Source organism: Rhodotorula paludigena (assembly GCF_050403205.1).
Source record: "Rhodotorula paludigena JCM10292 DNA, Rt_paludigena_JCM10292v1_ctg5, whole genome shotgun sequence".
Classification (NCBI taxonomy): domain Eukaryota; kingdom Fungi; phylum Basidiomycota; class Microbotryomycetes; order Sporidiobolales; family Sporidiobolaceae; genus Rhodotorula; species Rhodotorula paludigena.
The window spans coordinates 505951-522788 of NW_027481453.1; the positions used below are offsets into that span (position 1 = coordinate 505951).

The following is a 16838-nucleotide window of genomic DNA, read 5'->3' on the forward strand; positions in this document are numbered from 1 at the left end:
CGCCAGGTCTTTCTCCAGAGCATTTAGAGTCTTGTCCTCAGTCCCGCACTCAGCCGCCTGCGTGGCCAGGTTGCGAAGTCTCGGGAGAAGCGACTGCCCTCTGGAGGGCGGCTGTCCGCGCAGGAGAACAGGTCTGAAAGAAGCGGCGGGCATGACGAGTTCGCAGCAGTGTGCGAGGAGAGCAAGAGCCAGAGGAGCAATCGAAGGAAGATGCGGAGCCGAAAGGACGCGCGGTAAACCGGCAGACGTTGGCTCTTAGTGCCACGACGGCTCGCACGTGAAAGCGACAGCGGACGCGCCAGACAGCGACGACGCCCATTCTGAACCTGGGATCCCGGCATAGTGCGTAGGTCTAGACGACGTGTGCAGCTTTGGACTAGCGCAGCAGCGGAAAGAGCGGCAGCAGACGGCCCGTCATCAGCTCGGGCGGGCCAAAGGGAGATCGCAGCCTGAGAAGACGGCAGCAACCGTGTTCAGTCGGAGTTCGTGTGTAAAGTGCAAGCGGAAGGAGACTGCCCTTGGTGCCATCCTCAGTCCCACTCTCCCCCCTCGTCGTCATCGCCCGGCCCAGCATATCCAAGTGCGGCCCGCCAGTCCTCGTCGCCCTCTTCTGCGCCCGCGACGTCCTCGCCCTCGTCTTGCGCGACATCGAGCGCGAGATTGAGCTGGAACGCATCCTCGTCGTCGTCCTCGCCGCCGTCGCTCGTGGCCGCAAGGAGCGCCTCGACCTGCGCCCGCGCCTCAGCCGTGATCTTGCTCTTCTTGGCGCGCGGCCGGAAGCCGTCCGTGTCTGCAGAGGTCGCGCGCGACATGGCAGCGCCGGCGCCCGCGGCAACGGCGGGCGAGTCGGTCTTGGGCACGCGAGGGTAGGAAAAGCCATAGTGGCGTTTGCGCGGCGGGTTTTTGCGCGGCGGCTTGGTCGCGCGCAGCTGGACGTGCGCTTCGTCGACTTCGATCATGGCCTTGGTCTTGGGGAGCTGTAGGAAAGCGTCGACCTCGTCCTTCGACCGGAGGTACGAGTCGATCTCGTCGTCGTCGAACAGCTCATCGTCGTCGAGCTGATCGACGGGACGGTCCCAGAGCAGTCGTCCAAGGCGCGTTGTCGAGGCAGGAAGATCGATCGTCTTGTCGCTCGCGACTTCGCCGCTTTGCGTTGCCTTGAGATGCGCGGCGATGGCTTCGCGGTCGTGGCCGGCCAGGAGCAGCTGCCGAACCTGCACGCTACTCGCGTCGTGACTCCCATGGGCGCCGAGCGAGTCGGGCGCGGGACTGTTCAAGCTCTGCGCGGCCGTGCCGATCGTCTTCGCGCGCTTGTGCGACTTGACGCGCATGTACTCGATGGGCCGCTTGCCGCCTCCACGCGCAGAGATCTTGCCTGACGAGTCCGCCTCGGGCGGCTCCGGCGGAAGGGGTGAAGCGAAAGGAGCGGCCGGCGAGGAGGATGGGCATTGGGATGCATGGTGAAAGCCGTAGTAGGTCGAGGCAAGTGTCGGGTCGATGAGCGGGTCTCCGACGTACGCGTGGTCATCTGCGAGGTCCTGCTCACGCTCCTCGCGGTCGGAATCGTTGCCATGCCCGGGCGAGTCTTCGCGGAAGAGCGCGGGCGATCCGGGCGACAGCCGTGCCGCATCGTTGTTGGCCTTCTTCTCCTTGGCCTGCCGCGCATCAATTGACTTGCGCCACTGCACGATGTCGACCGTATAGCTCGCGACCTCCCGCTTGACCTGCTTTGGCTTGGCGGCCTTCTTGCCCCTGCTTCGCCCCTTGCCCTTTGCGCCCGATCCCGTTGAAGGCACCGCGTCGGCATCGTCCGGCGTAGCAAACACCTCGTCTTTGAGCCAAGGCAGCTTGGGCGCATAGTCGGCGAGCAAGCGCTTGAACTCGCGGAAGCGCTCCTGCACCGTGAAACTCTTGACGCCGAGGAGCCACGCGAGCTCGTCCGCAAACTCCTGCAGCGTCGGCGCGAGGCGGCGCGCCGTCCCTTCGAGCGCGACGAGGACGACGGCGGCGGCGACGGGCTCAGGCGCGCGGCCGGCGGCGAGCGAGAGGTCCGAGGCGAAGGAGAGGAGGCCGGTCGCGAGGGTGCGGACGGAGGCGAGCGGGATCGAGCGGACCCAGGCCGTGTTGTTTGCAGAAAAGGTCGTCTTGTTCGACGGCGGTGCGGCGTGAAGGGGTGGCAGCGATGAGGCGGCAGCGCCCGAGGCGGACGTGCCGACTGCGGGACCGGCGGAACCGGGCGAGAAGATGGTGTTGAGGTGAACGAGGATGCGCTCGAGGAACATGGCCGGGTCGTTCTCCTCGAATTTGAGGTCGAGCTCGAGCTTGACAATGCGGATGGCACGGGACAGGACGAGGATGTCTTGCGCCTCGATGACTTCCTGCATGTGGGTCGCAGCGGTATACAAGCATGTCAGTACTGCGCCGTAGGAAGCACTCATGACAGCAGAGCAAGAGTGCGCACCGTCAGCTCGAGCAGCCACAGCGAGCGGTTCGACTCTCGCGCAGCAATGTAGACGCAAGCGGCCGCAAAGATCTCTGCGCGTCGGCCCCAAGTGAACTCGATCTTGCTCCTCGCCGCGCGAAAGAGGTACTCGACGCGGTGGTGCAGCGCCGCGTACAGGTCGAAGCGGGTCAGGAGGCGGCGGATGAAGCGGTCGGATTCAGTCTGTGGGCGGCAGCGCCGTGAGCGGGGCTCACAGGATAATGTGGAGGGGAGCAGGCGCACCTTCTTTTTGGACTGGTAGACCTCGCGCGACTCGCCCGTCGCCCGTGCCCATGCGCCGATGTGTCCTCCCGACCGCTTGGCCGCGAGTGCGCCGACGCCGCCAAACTCGCCCGTCCCGCCCGCGCCGACAAACGTGCGGCCGTTCTCGAACGCGTCCTCCTCGTCGACGCGTTGGAGGTACTCGAGCCCGTGCGAGGCCGACGAGTCGGCGACGGTGCCGCAGACGGTGCAGGCGAGCGTGCCGAGCTCGGGGGCATACTCGAGCGTGTTGGCGGTGCCGCACGAGGCACAGTAGCCCGACATGGCGCCGGGAGGAGAGCGTGCTACCTTCTCTCGCTCGTCGCTGGCGAACAAGCGGGTCGAAAAGGCGGGACGAAGAGATGACAACGACCAGGAGAAGACAGCTCTTGTGGGGGCCGCGTGACGCTCGTCGTGGCTCTGTGCGAGTCTTTAAAGTATGCCTCCACTCGGCAAAAGCGGCCAAGCGGAGTGAGAGATGGAGCAGGAGGACAAACAGCGTTCCGCTCGTCGCGCCGAGATGTCAACATTCGCAAATCTCTCGCAATCGCAAAACAGCGCGCATTGAACACTATCGAGTACAGTGCACGGCAGGAGGGTGAAATACACGGGACCGGGAAGAGGGACATAAGGCAGAGACCGATCTACAACGCCGTTCCTGCAAGCCCAAAGCCAATCGCATCAGCACTCGAAGCTCGCAAGGACCTCGAACGCGCTGCGCAGACGCACCTCGTTCGAAGTTCTCGCGCGTCTCGCGCGTGACATCGTCGTAGTACCGCGCGAGCTTGCGGTTGAACTGGCGGTTCTTCTCGTTGATCCAGGTGATGTCGCCCTGGTCCTCGTTCTCGCGCTTGCGCGACCGCTTCTGCCGCTTGTCGAGGCTGTTGAGCGCACCGGTCCGTCAGTGCCCGCCCGAGGAGAGAGAGGAACCGAGAGGGGAAGGACGAGAACGCACTCGCTGTTGAGCTTGCCGATGACACGGTCAATCTGGTCCTCGGTCGGCTTGTGGTCGGCGTAGACAAAGCTGTTGGCATCGCGATACAGGCCGTTCGGGTCGATGACGGGCCCGACCTCGCCGCCGCTCCCCGACGCAACGAGCGCGCCGGCTTGTTGCTGCTCGGCATCACGCTGCTGTCGATACGCTGCCAGGTCCGGCTTGAAGTCGTCGAGATCCTGTCGATAGTTCGGGGTCAGCAAGAGCTCGAGTGTAGGTCTGACAGCTAGTGCCTACCTTCTTGTACTTTCGCCTTGCCATATCGTCGAAGTCTGCGGGATGAGCGCGTCAGATCAGTTGGTCCGGCACGAGGAGAGAGTGGCGAGCGCACCAGTGAAGCCCTGGTCCGCCCTGCGCTGTCTCCGCGCCTGCTTCTTGTCCCACCGCTCGTTGTCCTCGATCGAGTACTCCCAGTTCTTTGCGCGCTCGAGGTCCTCGCCCGTCTCTGCCGCGCGCTCCTTCTCGCCCATCGCCTCGGCCTGTGCCCGCTTGCGCTCGAGGCGCGCGAGCGTGCGTGCTGTCGCGCGGTTGGCGTTGGTCTCTGCGATGACATCCTGGCGGTTGGCGCGTGCCGACTCGTTCTGCGGGGTGAGGCGGGTGAGCGCGGGCTGGAAAGAGTGCTGCCCGCAGAGAGCGGGACGCACCATGCGCTGCCTCAGCTGCTTCATCTTTGCCATTCGGTCCTCCATCGACGCTCCACTCCCCGACGCAGCCGCTCCTCCGCTCGCGGACGCCGCCGCCTCTTCCTCCTGCGCAATCTCCTCCTGCTGCTCCTTCTCGGCGTCGACCTCGTCCACAGGCTCGGCTGCAGCCGTTGCAGGCGCGGCGAGGGGTGCAGTCGAGGGCGCAGTGGCTTCGAGCTCTTCGGGCGCGGGCGGGGCCGCTGCGTGCGGCTCGTCGGCCGGTGGGGCAGCCTTCTTGCCGCGTGCAGACTTGCGCGGAGGCATGTGCGCTGGGGAGCGAGCGCGAGAGTACGCTGGCGATGAGGAGGAGGAGCACCGCCGCCCACAAGCTGAAAGTCACCGCCTCGTCCGGGAATTTCGGGAGTGAATTACGAAGGGCTGTTACACTGTAGTATGGGGAGCTAGACTGCACTCGTGCTACCTGGAGGCGTCGTCGGCGAGCCAAGGGGCGGCCGCGTCGCTCAACGCGGGCGCCTCGTCGTCGTCTCGCCGGAGCTCTGCCCGCTGCTGCGCTCGCCCTGGTCTCGCGTGTTGTTTTCCCTGTGAGCCTGCCCGTGTCTCGTACTCGCGAACGTGCCCGATCCAGCTCCAGCCACCGCGCCCGCTCGTCCCACTCCCGCCGCCCGCACCTGCCGCCATCAGTCGGCCCCCGCACGCTCCTCGACCGCCCTAGCGAGGGCCAGCAGCACCACGCAGAGGCCCACACAGCCTGCGACTTGCGCGTGGGACTCGAGCGAACCCGCCCGCGCGCGGGTGTGCTGCGCGCGACTCGCTCGACACGCCGACAAACGTCGGCGGCATGCTCCAGATGCTGTAGCGCACAGAACGGCGTGCGCGCGGGCGCGAGCAGGTTGGACGGGACCAGGCTACTGGCAGAGAGCACCGCTGGGCTTCCCGAGGACTGTCGAGGGCCGCGCGCTGACGCTGCTCGTGTGTGCTGCCTGCCTCCCCCCATCTCGCCCCGACCGCCCTCGCCCCGCCCCGCCCGTGCGCGTGCTGCCCTGCACCAGCCCGACCCCGCGCCGTACTCTCCAGCCATGCAGACCATCAAATGCGTCGTGCGTCTGCCCCCTCTCCGAGCCCCACTCGCCCCTCCCTCCCCCTCTCGCGTCCTCCCCGCCTCGCGCGCACGCCTCGCCGGCTGCCAGTCGGCTCAGGGCAGCCCCACTCGGCTCGACGACTGCACTCGCTCGAGCAACACATGCTGACCGCGCTCGACTCGCGCTTGCCCTCGCCCTGCAGGTCGTCGGTGACGGTGCCGTCGGAAAGGTACCGACTCCCCCGCTCGCTCCTCCGGACCGCTGCCGCTTGCTGACTCGCTGCTCACATTGTCCAGACCTGCCTCCTTATCTCTTACACCACCAACAAGTTCCCGAGCGAATACGTCCCGACCGTCTTCGACAACTATGTGCGTTGCCGGCGATCCTCCTCGGTCTGCTCGCGTGCTCCATGCGGGTGCGCATATCCTCCGATAACGGTCTGATCGAGCTTGCCCCCATTCCCTCTGCGACTGTGCGCACCGTGGCTGCGACGGACACAGGCAGTGACGGTCATGATCGGCGACGACCCCTACACGCTCGGTCTGTTCGACACGGCTGGCCAGGAGGACTACGACCGGCTGCGCCCGCTCTCGTACCCGCAGACCGATGTCTTCCTCGTCTGCTTCAGCGTGACGTCGCCTGCCTCGTTCGAGAACGTCAAGGAGAAGTGGTTCCCCGAGGTGCACCACCACTGCCCGGGCGTCCCCTGTCTCATCGTCGGCTCCCAGGTCGACCTCCGCGACGACCCGGCCGTCCTCGAGAAGCTCGGGAGGCAGAAGCAGCGCCCCGTCCCGCCCGAGGCTGGCGAGCGGCTCGCACGAGAACTCGGCGCCGTCAAGTACGTCGAGTGCTCGGCGCTCACGCAGAAGGGGGTGCGTGCTGTTCTCTCTCTTGCTCTTCCTTTCACACCGACTGACGCTCTGAGGCACCCCTGTAGCTGAAGAACGTCTTTGACGAGGCGATCGTTGCGGCGCTCGAGCCGCCCGTGACCAAGAAGAAGAGCAAGTGCAGCATCCTGTAGACGCCTCATCGACCGCCACCCGTCCGTGTCCGCGCCCGCTCGATATCCTTTCGCCTCACCCCGTCCCGTCCACCTCGCCCTTTCGCGTCTCGCCCGCCCGGCCGACGCCCGTGTTTTACGCCTCGCTCCCCCTCCTTACCGCCCTCGTTGTGCGTCGCCTGCATGCCTCCGTCCGTCCGTGTTCTTCTTCCGCCCCGCCTTCTTTCCGTATCTGTCGGTGCCCTCTTCCCCTTTCTTCTCCTCTCCCCGCCCCGTGGCTGTACCTCGATGGCGCGACGACCCTCCTCTCTCCCTCGCTTCCCCCTCGTCGCGCTGGTGGTTCCCTCCCTTCCCCCCGGTCCCTCTTTGCACGTCTTGCCCTGTAATTCTGGATTCACTAGCCCCTCGTACGCTGCTGTCTCCGGAGAGCGCGAGAGAGTCTGCCACGCCCACGGGAGACCCCCCGCGGCGCTTCGCCTTGGTCCCGGTGCGAACTTCCGGGCGCGCTTGACTTTGTCGCTCTATCGGCTCTGACCTCGCCGTTCGCGCTGCAAGCGACTTATCAGAGACCAGATCCGCGCTCTGCTACTGCTCTGACCAGCTCCAGCCCTCCCACCGCTGCCCTCGCCGACTTGGACTTTCGCCTCTCCTCCCGGCCAAATCAGCCCACGATGAGCGGCACGTCGACGCCCGAGCTGCGGCAGCCGCAGTCGCAGAAGGTGACATCGCGGATCGCGCAGCTCGCGCCCTCGCAGCCGTTCTACACGTTCGAGGTCTTCCCGCCCAAGACGGACGCCGGCCTCGCCAACCTCGTCGACCGCGTCGACCGCATGTCGGCGCTCGACCCGACGTGGATGCACGTCACGTGGGGCGCGGGCGGGAGCACCCAGGAGCGCAGCTTGGAGCTGAGCGGCGCGATCCAGGGGATGGGGCTCGAGACGTGCTTGCATCTTACTTGCACCAACCTCGAGGAGGGCGTGCTCGAGCGGACACTCCAGGTGCGTGCAGACTCTGTACACCGATGAAAAGTCCAACAGCTGATACTGCGCCCGGCGACAGCGCGCAAAGGACCTCGGAGTGGTCAACCTTCTCGCGCTGCGAGGCGGTGCGTCTCCTCCCACTCCTTCCCGCAATCGTCGGACTGACAGACATTCACGGGTACAGACCCTCCGCGAGGCGAGGAGTACTGGACTGCGTCGAGTGACGAGTTCCAGCACGCCATCGACTTGGTGCGCTACATCCGCAAGGAGTACGGCAACGAGTTCTGCATCGGCGTCGCTGGTGCGTCGGATCCTACTCGGAGGTCGAACAACTGCTGACCCAAAGAATGTGCAGGCTACCCCGAGGGGCACGCCGACTCGGCCGACAAGCTCGCCGACATCGAGCACCTGTACGAGAAGCAGGAGGCCGGCGCCGACTTTGTCGTCACGCAGCTTTTCTACGATGTCGAGGTCTTCAAGAAGTGGTACAAGGCGTGCCGCGACCGAGGTGAGCACCTCGCAAAGGGAACTCGATAGGGCGGATCTGACTGTCTTTCTGTGCAGGCATCACGATTCCGATCCTCCCTGGCATCATGCCGATCCAGAACTACCTTTCCTTCCGCCGCATGACGAACCTCTGCGGCACGCACATCCCTGAAGACATCCTCTCCGACCTCGAGCGGATCCAGGTGCGTCTCTTTCGCTCCCTCTCGCCTGCCGAGGCTTACTCGCACGAATACAGCACGACGACGCCGCCGTCAAGGACTATGGCGTGCAGCTCGCGGTCAAGATGATGCGCGCGCTGTTTGAGCACGGAATCCGCGGCTACCACCTGTGCACGCTCAACCTCGAGAAGAGCGTCACGCGCGTGCTCGAGCTGCTGGAGTGGGTCGCGCCGGGCGCAACTCGCACTCGTTCCGCTGTACAGAAGGTGCGCACGTTTTCTCCTCGGCTCGCGATCGTCGACTGAGCAAAGATCGTCTGCAGGCCCTCGCCGCGAACGGCGCACCCCTCCCGAAGGTCGTCAACTCGCTTCGACCCGCCCCCGCAGCGAGCCCGAGCGTCGCAGGCGCCGATATCGCGCGCAAGGACAGCCCGGCAAGCTGGGACGAGTTTCCGAACGGGCGATTCGGCGACGCGCGCAGTCCCGCATACGGCGAGATGGACGGTTACGGTGTCAGCCTCAAGCTCCCGGTGCGTCGCTGACTGGCCGAAAGCATCTCCGAAGTAGCCCTGACCTTGGCCCGTGACAGCCCGGCGAAGCGATCCGTTTGTGGGGCGAGCCGACGACGCTCGCCGACATCTCGCGTGTCTTCTCGTCGTACCTGCGAGGCTCGATCCAGTCGAACCCGTGGTCCGAAGAGCCCCTGCGCGCCGAGACAGCCGCCATCTCGTCCCGCCTGCTCGAGATGAACGACGAGCGGCACTGGTGGACGGTCGGCTCGCAGCCTGCCGTCGACGGCGCCCCCTCGGCCGACGCCGTGCACGGCTTCGGCCCCAAGGGCGGCTACGTCTACCAGAAGGCTTTCGTCGAGTTCTTCCTCACGGCCGACGAGCTCGACGAGCTCGAGCGCCGGAGCGTGGCCGACGAGCGCGCGCGGATCGACGCGGGCGAGGGCGACGACGGGCTCGTCAAGTGGTTTGCGGGCAACATGCGCGGCGAGTTCCGCAGCAACTTGGGCAAGGGCGACGTCAACGCCGTCACGTGGGGCGTCTTTGGCGGGAAGGAAATTGTCACGACGACGCTCATCGAAGAGATGAGCTTCCGGGCGTGGTGTGTGCGTCGCTTGCTCTCCGCTGCCTCTGCGCCTCTCCAGCCTCCCAGACCTGACCCGTTGCACTCGCAGGAGGAGGCATTTGCGCTGTGGAAGGAGTGGTCGCTCCTGTACGCCGCCGCCTCGCCCGCACGAGGCTTCATTCGCTCGATCGCCGAGTCGCGGTGGCTCGTCTCGGTCGTGCACCACGACTACAAGGATCAGGACGGTCTGTGGCGGTGGCTGCTGTCGCTCAAGACGTCGACGACGGAGCAGGCATGATCGCGACTTTGCGAGGAGGGAGAGACTGTTGGTGTCGACAGAGACTGTTGTAGGATCTAGGCGTAGACGTCTCGGCTTAGTAAGACAGCAACTCGCATCTATCGCATTCTGCCGGGTACTTCGTGTGAGGTAAGCAAAGCCGAAGGTCAACTCCGGCTTCGTCAACTTGCCTTCTCGTCCTTCTCGCCATCGCTCTGCTCCCGCCGAGTCTGTGCGAGTGTGTGTACGCCCAAACTGGCCCTCTCCCTCCGCACGACTTCGTCTGCGCTCCGCAGCCGCGCCTCGCTCTTCTCTCGCCAGCTCTCGTCCTCGCGCTCCCTGATGGCGCCCATCTTCACCAGCCGCGCCGCCGACCAGGGCGCCAACCACTACGACCTCGTCGTCATTGGCGGAGGCTCCGGCGGCCTCGGCGCAGCTCGCCGCGCCGCGCAGTACGGGGCTCGCGTTGCGATCGTCGAAGAGACCTGGAGGTTGGGCGGCACCTGCGTCAACGTCGGTGCGTCTGCTTCCTGCTCCCGAGCCTAAACACTCGACCGTGTCGTCCTGTGGCGGGAACGGGCGAGTGTCCGTCGTCGAGAACGAGAGTGCTGACCTGCGATCACTCCCTCCAGGCTGTGTTCCGAAGAAGGTTATGTGGCACGCGGCAGACTTGGCGTGAGTACCATGCATTCTGTGCACGCACCACGATGATCGCTGCTAAAAGTGTCGGAACCTCCCCATCGGATTGTTCGGGATGCTCGTGCAGGGAGAAGCTCCACCAGGCCAACGCTTACGGCTTCAAGGTTCCCGGCGAGGCCGCGCAGGTCGACTGGCCGACTCTCAAGCACAAGCGCGACAAGTACATTGAGCGTCTGAACGGGATCTACGAGCGCAGTCCGTCTCTCGTCCCTCTCCCCCTTGCGGTCCTGCTTCTTCCGCGGCGGAATCCTGACTGCTCCGCCGGACAGACGTCGAGAAGGATGGCGTTGATTACATCACCGGCCACGCCAAGTTCGTCGACAAGAAGACGATCGCTGTTGTCCCCACCTACCCCGAGTCGAAGGCGCACGGCGGTGCCGATATTGAGCGCCAGTACACGGCCGACCGCTTCGTCATCGCCGTCGGCGGTGCTCCGACGCTTCCGAAGGACATTCCTGGCTACGAGTACGGCTTTCACTCGGACGGCTTCTTCTACCTTGAGGAGCTCCCGAAGCGCGCCACCGTCGTCGGTGCTGGCTACATCGCTGTCGAGCTGGCCGGCGTCCTGCACACTCTCGGTATGTCGTGCTTAGTCTGCCAGTGGCGCAAGCTGACCTCGTCTCGCGCAGGCGCCGAGACCCACCTCGTCATCCGCCACGAGAAGATCCTCAAGGCGTTCGACCCGATGCTTCAGGACACGCTCCAGCAGCACATGGTCAAGACGGGCATCCACGTGCACACCAACTCGAACGTCGAGAAGGTGACGAGCGACGTCAAGGACTTTGACCTCCACAAGCCGTTCCCCAAGACGGTGCACACCAAGGAGGGCGAGAAGATCGAGACCGACGTCCTCCTGTGGGCGATTGGCCGTCACTCGCTCACCGACAATATCGGCGCCGAGAAGATTGGCCTCGAGCTGCGCAAGAACGGCGACATCCCCGTCGACGAGTACCAGAACACCAACGTCGACAACGTCTTCGCCATCGGCGACGTTGCCGGCAAGGCGCTCCTCACGCCCGTCGCCATTGCTGCTGGCCGTCGGTTGTCGAACCGCCTGTACGGCGGCGTCGAGGGCGACAAGCTCAGCTACGACGACATCCCGACTGTTGTCTTCTCGTGCGTGCTGCGCGCTGTCTCTAGACCGACCTGCGCTGACTAGTCCGCTGCAGTCACCCGACCATCGGCACTGTTGGCTTGGTGCGTGCTCCTCGATCTGTGCTCTTCGTTGTCCTGCTGACTCGCTTCTCTCGCAGACCGAGCCCGAGGCGCGCGAGAAGTACGGCGATGAGAACATCAAGGTGTACAAGTCGACCTTCACCGCCCTCTACTACTCGATGATGGACGCGGACAACAAGGAGCCGACCGCGATGAAGCTCATCGTCGCCGGCAAGGAGGAGAAGGTTGTCGGGCTGCACCTCATCGGCCTCGGCAGCGATGAGATGCTCCAGGGCTTCGCCGTCGCCATCAAGATGGGCGGTGCGTCTCTGTCACGAGCTTTGATGGGATGCAAAGGCTGACACAACTACTCTGTCACCAGCCACGAAGAAGGACTTCGACGACACGGTCGCTATCCACCCTACGTCCGCCGAAGGTGCGTGTTTCCTCACATCATCGACATTGCTTGTTCAAAACTGACTCAAGTTCCCCCTCACAGAGGTTGTCACAATGCGGTAGATCGTAGGAAACGCCTTCCCGAGGAGCTTTCTTCCTTGTCTTCCCATTGTTCTGAGCCTGCAAGGTTAGAAGTTATGTGTGCCGTGCTGCTCCTGTGCTGGTCGCGAGATCGCGCGCTCGAGGCTTTGACAGCCAGAACGGATGCTGCCCAAACGAGCTTCGCTTCGGAACTCACGTCAACCGCAACCATTGTCGTGTGCAAGCGAAGCGATGAAAGCCATGCAGAGCATACTGGAAAAATGGCAATGCTACGAGTCATACAGTGGTGATCACGAATAATGCTGAACGGGAGAAGCATGAACGAGGAACCGCAAGAAAGCGAAGGTGAAGAGTGTCTATGCGTGAGGGAGAGGAGGGACAGGCGGCACCTCGTCCATGATGCCGGCTCCGCGCTTGAGCAGCGGCGCCTTGAACGAGGCCATGCTGTTGGCGCGGTTCAAGTTGAATTCGCTCGGCGCCACGGACGATGCGCTCGACATGACCGAGTCGGCGCGCGCAAGCTGCACGTTCGACACGCGCGCGCGGCCCGTACCGCTTTCGCGCGTGGTTGTTGCGAGCCGCGTAAGCGTGGCTTGGCGCGTCTCGAGCGCCGCGAATTTGTTCTTGACCGACGGGAGGACGGCAGACTTGCGCGGCGAGACGGGCGGCGCCGTGCTGCGCAGCTCGGCCATTGAGCGCGTCGCCCTGAGAGCAGGCGATGGCGCCTTGATCACCTTGCGCGCCGGCGAAGACGGAACGGCGGTTGCAGGCGACGTAGGGGGACGCGACTTGACCGTCGTTCCCGATGCGAGGATGGGCGACACTCGCGGCGACGCGATGGAAGGACTACGCGCCGAGCTGAGCGTCCGCGCAAGGGCATCGGCATGCGGCGCGCCCGGGCCCGCCTGGTCCACAGACGATGCCGTGCTGCGGATCGAGCGCGTCGAGGCAGCCTTGCGGATGATGACTGGGTTGCGCCGCAACGAGGCGCCCGAAGGCGTCTTCTTGAGCGTACCGGGAACGCTTGTCCCGTCTACCGAGGAGGATGAAGGCTTGGTCGGACTGCTCGCGGTCGGGCGGATGGGAGGCGGCGTCGGAAGAGGGCGAGCAAAACGGGTCGGACCGAGATTGCCGCCAGCCTCATCAATCTGGGGCAGCTCGACGTGCGCCTTCACGGGTGAAGTCGGAGTCGCAAAGGCGAACGCGTCGGAAGAACGCCGGACGGGCGACCTGTCTACTGCCGGCCGCTCGTGTGCGGTCGCCGACACCTTGGTGGGCGAAGCAACCCGAAGAGGCATGACAGGCGAAGCGCGCACTGTATGCGACGGGTTTGATCGCGGCGGAGGGGAAGCCCGAGTCGTTTGGCGGTGTGGCATGTCGTCCTCGTCGTCGCTGAAATGCGACCGCATGATGCTGTCGAGCTCGTCGTCCGAGTCGATCGACGGGAGCGTCGCTCCATCCGGGCGACTCGGAGCAGCACGGGCGAGGTCGATTTGCCGGTCAAGGAAGGCCGGATCGTCCGGAACCTCGTCGAGGTCGTCCAGCTGGATGCCCATGCCGTCAACGACGAAGTTGCCCGCCTGCAAGTCCAGCTCGGGGAGCGCGTAGAAGTGCTGGTTTTGCCCAGCATACATCTCGGCGTGTTGCGCGGGAGCAGCCTCCTCCGTAATGAGCAGGTCTTGCGACAAGCCTTCGCGAGAGAGCTCGGTGCGAAGGGTAGTGATGCTCGACTGGTGGTCCATCCCGCCGCGACGAGCCGTTGCGGACGCGATCGCGGACGAGATGCACTGCAGCGACATCTGATGCTGCAGCTGTCGGTCGCGGGCGCGGTCGACGAGGACCTGGTTGCGGCCATCAGAAGCGCGATGACCGATCGTCGCGTCACCGTTGTGTATCGGCGCATTTGCAGAAGGAACGAAGTCGCCGCGCGGAAGGTCGGCCGTGCGGATCGACTCAAGCGATGCGATGCGCGAGAGCGGCGGTCGCGTCGAGCGAGTGGGCGGTCCGAGGTTGAGGTCGTCGAGGCGAAGCGAGTCGATGCTTGTCATGCGAGTCGGGCCATGCGAAGGGCGTACGGCATCGCGAAGCTGGTTCGAGCTCCAGCTCCGCGCGACGGGGCGGCGAGTCTGCGCCGGAATGGGTGACGGCCCAATATGGCCAGGAGGCGGATCGAGCGACACAAAGTTGACGATGTGGATGGGAATATCGGTAGAGATGTCGGCAGAGAGGGATCCGCCGACGGAGATCTTGACCGAATAGCTGACTTCGAGATGACGGCCGCGAGAAATGGTCAAGGCGTCGGCCTACATGAAGGCACGGTCAGTCTCGTCGTCGCATTTCCGGAAGCTCAGGAACGAACCGGAACGAGGAATGAAGGCGAGAAATCGGCCGATTCTCCAGCCTCTACGCCGATCCAGCTCCCCTTCGCCGTGACGCCCTTCGTGCCCTTCTTGCCGAGCTCGAGCGTCGTTTCCGCGACCTTTTTGCGTGTCGTCTGCGTCTGAGCCGTGTCGGAATCGGGGGCGGGGACACCTTGGACACCGAAGCCATATGGATCCCGCGCAGCGTGGGCTGGCGGACGTGCCGAGGCGCGGTAGACGGACGTCGTACGGATGAGCGCAAGTGTGAGGGTCTTGATCTGGATAGGTGGTGAAAATGATCAGCTGATGCGCGCCATGCGAATGGAGGAAAATACGCGCCTTCTTGCTCGACTCGTTCGCGACGTGCACCTCGACGTAGCACCGCTGGCCTGCGACCCAAGTCTCGCGGTGCAAGCTTGCGCTCAGCGTGACTTTGCCGTTACCGCCCATGAAAAGGGACTTGGCCGCCTCGGAGAGGAGCGGCTTGACAGCGGGAGCGAGAACGAACGCCGGATTGAGGTAAGGAAAGACGTCAAGATGGCGATAGAAGTGAGCGATCGAGCGATTGCCACCGTCTTGCGCCTTGAGCTTGACCGACCTACCGACAAGTGGTGGTGAGCATCGGCGAGAGGGGCATCGAATGTGAAAGACACTTACGCAATGGCGATGTAGCGGACGACACCCTGCTTGCCCTTCCACGGGCCCTTGGCACCTTTGCCGATCGGCAGCCTCATGCGCACGGCTACACTGTGGGGCCCGGCCTTAGCACGGTGGTAGCCCTCCTCGTCGGCATCCGAGTCGTGAAAAGACAGTGGTCCCTTCGAATCGTTCGCGGGCGCGGAAGCATGATAGAAGATGTAGCGACCTTCGCCCGACGACAATTCTACCGAAGGAGGTTGGTTAGGAAAGGTGGATGGAGAAAAACGAGATGACCAGCGCACCTTCGAACCCGATGACCCGAATCTTCGGCGCGCCGAGCCACACTTCACCCTCGCGCTCTTTCGGCTTGCGAACGCGGACCTCCAGGCGACCCTTGAGCATCCCGCCTTCAACGACGAGCGGCGTCTCGAGCATGAGATCGAGCTCAACACGAGGTTGTTGACCACTCTTCGCCTGCTCGAGGACGACGGGCGAAGGGATCGACGTGGCCTGCGTTGAGGCATGGGAGGAGGTGCGCTGATGGGTTGAGTGCGTGATAGCAGAGGAGGAGGTAGATGGAGTGGGCGAGTGCGCGACTGCGCTCAGACTCGGCAAGGTGGAGTACCTCGAGGTCGGGGCGAGGAGGCGGTCGAGCTCTTTGCGACGCCTGACGGTGCTTGCGCCCGCCGTCAGCAAAGTGCTCTGCCGCTGGAGTGTTGCTGCTCCAGGTCCGGGCGCAGGTGGTGCGACCGAGATGACCGTGCCGACCTCGTCTTCGGCTTCGGCTTCGGAAGCGTCGCCTCCATCGTAGTCGTCCTGGGCGTCAAGCTCCTCCTCAGCCGCAGTATCCGCTTCGCTCGCCCGCGCCGACTCGCGTTCGGCCAGCTCCTTCATCTCGCGCGCTGACAGCGAGCGCGAGCGCATTCGAGCGAGCGGTCGGGCCATTGCGGGCTCCGCCAAGCGTCGCGGCCGGCCCTCCGAAGCGCGAAGGCGCTGTTGATGCCGGGCGTGGGCCTCGGGCTGTTGCTCGAACTGCTGGCGCTGCAGTGCACCCGCGCTGCTGGGCATGCTGTCGGGCGAACCCTGACCGTACTCCTCCGGGATCTCGTGTGGTAGTGGCGAGACGTCAAAGGTCGCGTGCTCGATGTGCTCGTCGTACGGCGCCGTGGTCGCCGCAGAAGCCGTCGAAATCTGACCCAGCTCCATCATCGACTTTGGTCGGACAAGACCGCCGGACCGCTGGCGCTCCTGCAGGAATGGCGGCAGACGAGACGCGCGGGACGACGACGGATGCGCTTGTGCTGAGTGCAGCGGATCGTTGCGAATGGGGTACCATTCGGAAGGGATGGCTTCGGGGCGGAACGTCGGGTGGGTGCCAACGTCGACTGACGATGGCAGGGACGACAAGGACGCTGGCGAGAACGGCTGAGACGAGCCAGTGGCGGAGGCGGGCGATTGCTCGAACTCGGACAGCGGCGAAAGATGGTGGTGGTCGTAGGGCAGGTAGCCGCCCTTGCCGTTCAGCACTTCGGGCCCGCCTGCCGCAATGCGCACTTGCTTTGAGCTGCCATCCGAGAGCTCGGAGGGTTGGCGAGACATCGGTTGCGAGTACTGACGATGGTAGAGACCGTCGTCATACGAGACGGAGTGGTGCAGGGGACGGTGGTGGAGGTGCGGCGCAAGCCGCGCGCCGTGGGCGGCATATGTCGCCTGTTGCGGTGGTACAGAAGGCGGAACCCAGGTATCGAAGCTGATCCCGAGACCCGACATGCCGGATGCGCCTCCGCCGTCCATGTTGAACGAGGCGGGCAGCAAGTCTGTGCCGGTATGCGTGTCGAAGGTGCGCTCGGTAGTTCAGCAAGAACGACGAAACAGGGGCGCGCTGTAGGCACAGAGGCAGAAGCGAGTGAAGCAAGCAGAAGCGAAAGATGCGGAGAGGGGAGAGAAGATCAATCAACCTCGTGCGCATGTCTTGTTCCTTTCCTCGAACTCGGCACTGTGTACCTAAAGCTCAGCACATGTAATTCAGACA

The 16838-nt window shown here is 64.6% G+C and overlaps 6 protein-coding genes across 6 annotated transcripts; 3 read left to right on the forward strand and 3 right to left on the reverse strand.

Annotated features, from left to right (window-relative positions):
- Positions 1-530: 530 nt before the first annotated feature.
- On the reverse strand, positions 531-3028 carry JCM10292_007577 (cyclin family protein; the record flags this gene model as incomplete). Its single annotated transcript, XM_076646666.1, has 3 exons — positions 531-2378; positions 2462-2665; positions 2726-3028. The coding sequence occupies 3 exons, from the start codon at positions 3026-3028 to the stop codon at positions 531-533; spliced, it is 2355 nt and encodes a 784-aa protein (XP_076507908.1).
- A 359-nt stretch (positions 3029-3387) lies between these two features.
- SYF2 (Syf2p) lies at positions 3388-4684 on the reverse strand (the record flags this gene model as incomplete). The annotated part of the gene is made up of 6 exons (XM_076646667.1): positions 3388-3401; positions 3473-3624; positions 3699-3916; positions 3975-4009; positions 4069-4318; positions 4382-4684. 6 exons carry the CDS (start codon positions 4682-4684, stop codon positions 3388-3390), a joined length of 972 nt encoding a protein of 323 aa, XP_076507909.1.
- A 773-nt stretch (positions 4685-5457) lies between these two features.
- Positions 5458-6481, forward strand: CDC42 (Rho family GTPase CDC42; the record flags this gene model as incomplete). The annotated part of the gene is made up of 5 exons (XM_076646668.1): positions 5458-5478; positions 5663-5689; positions 5757-5828; positions 5961-6332; positions 6398-6481. 5 exons carry the CDS (start codon positions 5458-5460, stop codon positions 6479-6481), a joined length of 576 nt encoding a protein of 191 aa, XP_076507910.1.
- A 650-nt stretch (positions 6482-7131) lies between these two features.
- MET12 (methylenetetrahydrofolate reductase (NAD(P)H) MET12) lies at positions 7132-9476 on the forward strand (the record flags this gene model as incomplete). The annotated part of the gene is made up of 9 exons (XM_076646669.1): positions 7132-7458; positions 7520-7565; positions 7625-7741; positions 7796-7948; positions 8005-8129; positions 8183-8371; positions 8428-8634; positions 8694-9218; positions 9288-9476. The coding sequence occupies 9 exons, from the start codon at positions 7132-7134 to the stop codon at positions 9474-9476; spliced, it is 1878 nt and encodes a 625-aa protein (XP_076507911.1).
- A 321-nt stretch (positions 9477-9797) lies between these two features.
- On the forward strand, positions 9798-11828 carry GLR1 (glutathione-disulfide reductase GLR1; the record flags this gene model as incomplete). The annotated part of the gene is made up of 9 exons (XM_076646670.1): positions 9798-9972; positions 10088-10130; positions 10222-10349; positions 10424-10732; positions 10784-11270; positions 11324-11351; positions 11408-11630; positions 11692-11745; positions 11809-11828. The coding sequence occupies 9 exons, from the start codon at positions 9798-9800 to the stop codon at positions 11826-11828; spliced, it is 1467 nt and encodes a 488-aa protein (XP_076507912.1).
- Positions 11829-12163: 335 nt separating this feature from the next.
- On the reverse strand, positions 12164-16600 carry JCM10292_007582 (uncharacterized protein; the record flags this gene model as incomplete). Its single annotated transcript, XM_076646671.1, has 5 exons — positions 12164-14110; positions 14167-14445; positions 14507-14765; positions 14825-15050; positions 15109-16600. 5 exons carry the CDS (start codon positions 16598-16600, stop codon positions 12164-12166), a joined length of 4203 nt encoding a protein of 1400 aa, XP_076507913.1.
- Between the last annotated feature and the right edge of the window lie 238 nt (positions 16601-16838).